The following is a 4,061-nucleotide window of genomic DNA, read 5'->3' as shown; positions in this document are numbered from 1 at the left end:
CTAGAGAAAGTACCCAAGGAGCTGTAGGGGGCTGTAACCCTGTAGGTGGAACAACAATATAAACTAACTAGTACCCCCAGAGCTCGTGTCTCTAGCTGCATATGTAGCAGAAGATGGCCTAATTGGCCATCATTGGGAAAAGAGGCCCCGTAAACTTTATATGTCCCAGCACAAGGGAAGGTCAGGGCCAAGTAGTGAGTGGGTGGGTAGGGGAGCAGGGGCAGGGGGAGAGTATAGGGAACTTTCGGGATAGCATTTGAAATGTAAATAAAGAAAATATCTAATAAAACATAGAAATATGCACATGAAAAAAAAAAAAAAAGAAAGAAAATCCTCTGGAGGAGATGAAATGAAAGCCCAAGTAAGGCAGAGGCCAGGCAGTCCTGGGAAGAGCCCTGCAAAGGCTCAGAAGCAAGAGCAGGCTGATGCACCGAGGGAGAAATATTGGTCACCCATGGGTCACAGTGAGCAGTGAGCGCCCCAGGAGCTGATGATCAGGAAGCAAGACCCAACGGTTCAGGGTCTTGCAAGTGGTGGCAACTGAGTTGGTTTTTCCACTAGCCACAAAGGAGGATTTTAATTAGAAGAGTCTTATTATTGAACTAAGTCTGTGTTTTTAAAAGGTCTCTGCCTCTACAGTGTAGAGCAGAGAACATGGGAGATAAATGAGGAAGTTGGGCATGGTGGCACCAACACGGCACTCACCTGGCATTCCTCCACTGACTTCCCATGAATGTTTTATTCACTTAAGAGGTCAGGGCTGTCTGTGCAGTTGAAGCTCTGACTTGTAAGGACCTGAGATACCTTACAAAATCAATACATATGAGAAGCAGAAGCCATTTTCAAGCCTCATAAAGCCATAGATTTCTAAAACCCCCAAATGTTGAGACCTGGCTGCCTGACTCATCCCCCTTTGCATTTGCATTTTATCTGAAATCAAGTACCATGCTTTGTGCTTTCCTGCAGATGAATGGTATGGTGTGCCAGATCTGGAGAAAGCATTGTACCTTTGGAGAAAGAAAGAAAACCATCTGCCACTAGAAAAAGGCCAAAAGTGGGCTCTTTTTTGTATGAACAGAGTGAAAGCTAAGAATCTATGTTTAAAATATGACCATAAAATCTCCCTGCTTTTATAGTTCTTGGCACCAAGGATTAGAGACCTGTTTTGGATGATATACTTGGTTTTAAAAGTCAAGATACACTTCTATACAAGAGATACTTGAAGCACGTAGGGTTCATTGTTAGAAGGCATAGACATTTTCTTACAAGATATATAATTTATCTCAGATCAAGGCTCATTTATTGTCTTGGACTCCATGAGCAGCTATGACTTTCATTTTCTTCATTAATTCTTTTATGTATAAAAATTACTTTTTATTTACTTTATTAAGTGTCATAAATATGTGGGCCTTTCAATTTTGTTTTAAAAATCTTATTTTTCCCTCCCTTGTATTGCTGAAGTTGTACATCATTGACTCCTGGACCCAACTGTGACCGCTTCAAACTGCACATCCCGTATGCTGGAGAGACATTAAAATGTAAGTAGGTGGTGACCACCTATGATTGCAAGTTGTGGTTTAGATTTTACTTCCAGCTGTTCAGAGCAATCTCTGATCCTGTCTACTAACAGTTACTGTTATGTTATCTGCCACCTGGTCCTGGTTCTGTTCAAAGTGTTAGCTCAATTTAGGTTGTAGAGGAATAGGCTTGTGCAGAAACACAGTAGTGCATATGTATGTATTTTTTCTTAGAGGTAGCTCTAAGACAGTATCCCAATAAAGAGGCTTATTGCTTTGTGCCTGTAAGATGGTTCAGTGAGTGGGTAAGGACACCTCCCACCAATCCTGACAACCTGAGTTCCATTCCTGGACCCAGAGGAAGGAGAGAACTGAATCTTGTATATTGTCTTCTGATTTGCACATGTGTGATGTGCCCTGCACTCAATAAAGTAAAAAAAAAAAAAAATGTAAAAAAGAAAAAATATGTATCATTTAAAACACCTACTTAGTAATGTTTTTTTTAGGTAGGAGTGGCTAATATCTACACTGCTGTCCAAACCCATACTGTTCTGGGCATGGGGTACATGAACAAGAGTTAGAAATGTTAATGGCCTGCAAGGACCAGAGTGATAGTATAAGTAAGGAAAGCAGATCGAGTATGGCAGATTCTTAGAACACCCAGTCTCTTTGGAAACTCCTTCTATTGACTCAGAGAGTGGAAGTCAGACATTTTACATCTTTTTAAAATCAGTTTTAAATGTTGTCTATCTTTGCAAAGTTAAGGGTATTTGTTATTCAGGGAAGTTAAGTCTTTGGAGAGTAGCCTGAGGTTTTGCACTGTGGGCTTCCGTCACTGCCTGGATGGTGTACGAGGTGCATGCCTGGGCTGCAGGCCCGCATCCACAGTGTCCGTCTGTGCCGCACTAACCCTTCTCTGTCACCAGCACAGCACTGAACCTCCTGCCTACTGTGAAAGTGATAATAGCTTTGCTTTGTTAGTGTCAGTAACTTCACCTGGCATTTTCTTTCTTAAACCCATTCTTGTGAACAGGGCATTAAAATCTATCTATTTGTAAAAAAGAGGAATAAAAAATGTGGTTATTAAAGATCAGATGGATGGGTGAGGGAGATGGCACAGGCCACAATGTCCTTTTCAAAAGGACCTGGGTTTGATCCCCAAGTTTACACAGAGAAAGGCTTCGCAGGGGCAGATGCTTGTAGTCCCCGTGTGGGATACAGAGACAAGTAGATACCTGGGGCTTAGGGTGGTCCAGCTTAGTTTACTTGGCAAGTTCCAGGCCAATGGTGCCTTAGGAATGACACACACACACACACACACACACACACACACACACACACACGATATGATGGGTGGAATGGGTAGATAAACTCTTTTTGGAGTAGCGACTGTGTGTTTTACTATCATTAACCAGGAGATACCACATCCTGGTATTCTTTAGATTGCTTTGTATTAATTTACCAAATGCAACGTTAAATGAGACATTTAGTCCAAGGTCATTTGTTACCTTTGCATTATTAGACCATTCTCAGGAAACCACAAAAGTACAAAATAGTGTCAGAATTAGATTGCTACTTTTTTTCAAAAAGAAATTATTAACTAAATTTAACAGAAATGATCCAAGTAAGTCACTGGTGGATGAAATGGAGATAGTGCTGAGGTTCTACACAGAAGGAAGCACTGTCCCATGTTTCCCCCTCCTACTCCTGTTTTCTGAGTAAACCATTATAGTTTTAAGAAATGGTTTCAGTTTAGTTCTGAGGATTTCCAGTTCTCTCAGTACTACACTGCCTCTTTCCTGACTGGCCAGCTATAGATGTTATCTTTTGACTTCCTGCCCTGTTATAGGGGCATCAGCCTATTTTCACCACCCTTCTTACCTTTCTCTTCCTCTTTAATAAAACTACATCACTGCTATTGGTTCCCGAGTTCTTTACCTTGTAGCTTAAACCTTTGTTCTTTTTTCTTGTGCTGGGGATCAAATTTCAGGGCCTTACAAAGGTTAGAGACAAACCTTTCCAAGGAACAAGTAAGTCCTTGGCAACCCCCTCCATAACCCCCTCCAGGGTCACTTTAAACACTGTATCATACAATTCAATGAACAGTCCCCCAAAGTCCTTGATAAGCACGTGACTCAGCTTTGTTATCAGCTGGTCTGATCTCTGTGCAGGAGTGATGGGTGTCTCATCTATCTGGGGGCCTGTGACCCACAGATGATGTCTTTTGGCTTCACACTTCACAGGATAAGACTAGCCTCTGCTTCTTTCTTTTTCTCTTGCATTTTCCTACACTGTTTACATGTGTCTTCTGTTTTCCCCCTTGCATTCTTAAGATTAATAATTTGTTGCCTATAATAGTCTCCAGGGCATTGTTCATAAATTACACAATGGCTTGATAGGCCTGCTTCTGCATTAATTAGCATTAGATTTTACCTTGTTTTGTGGGCCTAAATAGTAACAATTCTATACATTACTGGATGATTTTTTTTTTTTTTTTTTTTTTTTTAATAGGAAACTGGCTACTTGCTTAGGTTATTGGAACCC

General features: G+C 41.0%; 1 protein-coding gene across 1 annotated transcript in view; it reads left to right on the top strand.

Moving 5' to 3' along the window:
• The window catches only part of Babam2 (BRISC and BRCA1 A complex member 2), a 385,486-nt gene that overhangs the window by 36,982 nt on the left and 344,443 nt on the right, over positions 1–4,061 (top strand). Inside the window, exon 3 of the mRNA XM_021201373.1 lies at positions 1,462–1,538. Within this exon, the coding sequence (XP_021057032.1) occupies positions 1,462–1,538 (77 nt within the window). The remainder of the gene's footprint in view (positions 1–1,461; positions 1,539–4,061) is intronic.

The sequence above is a fragment of the Mus pahari genome, chromosome 7, assembly GCF_900095145.1.
Source record: "Mus pahari chromosome 7, PAHARI_EIJ_v1.1, whole genome shotgun sequence".
NCBI classification, from domain to species: domain Eukaryota; kingdom Metazoa; phylum Chordata; class Mammalia; order Rodentia; family Muridae; genus Mus; species Mus pahari.
This window is presented reverse-complemented; position numbering and strand designations above follow the sequence as displayed.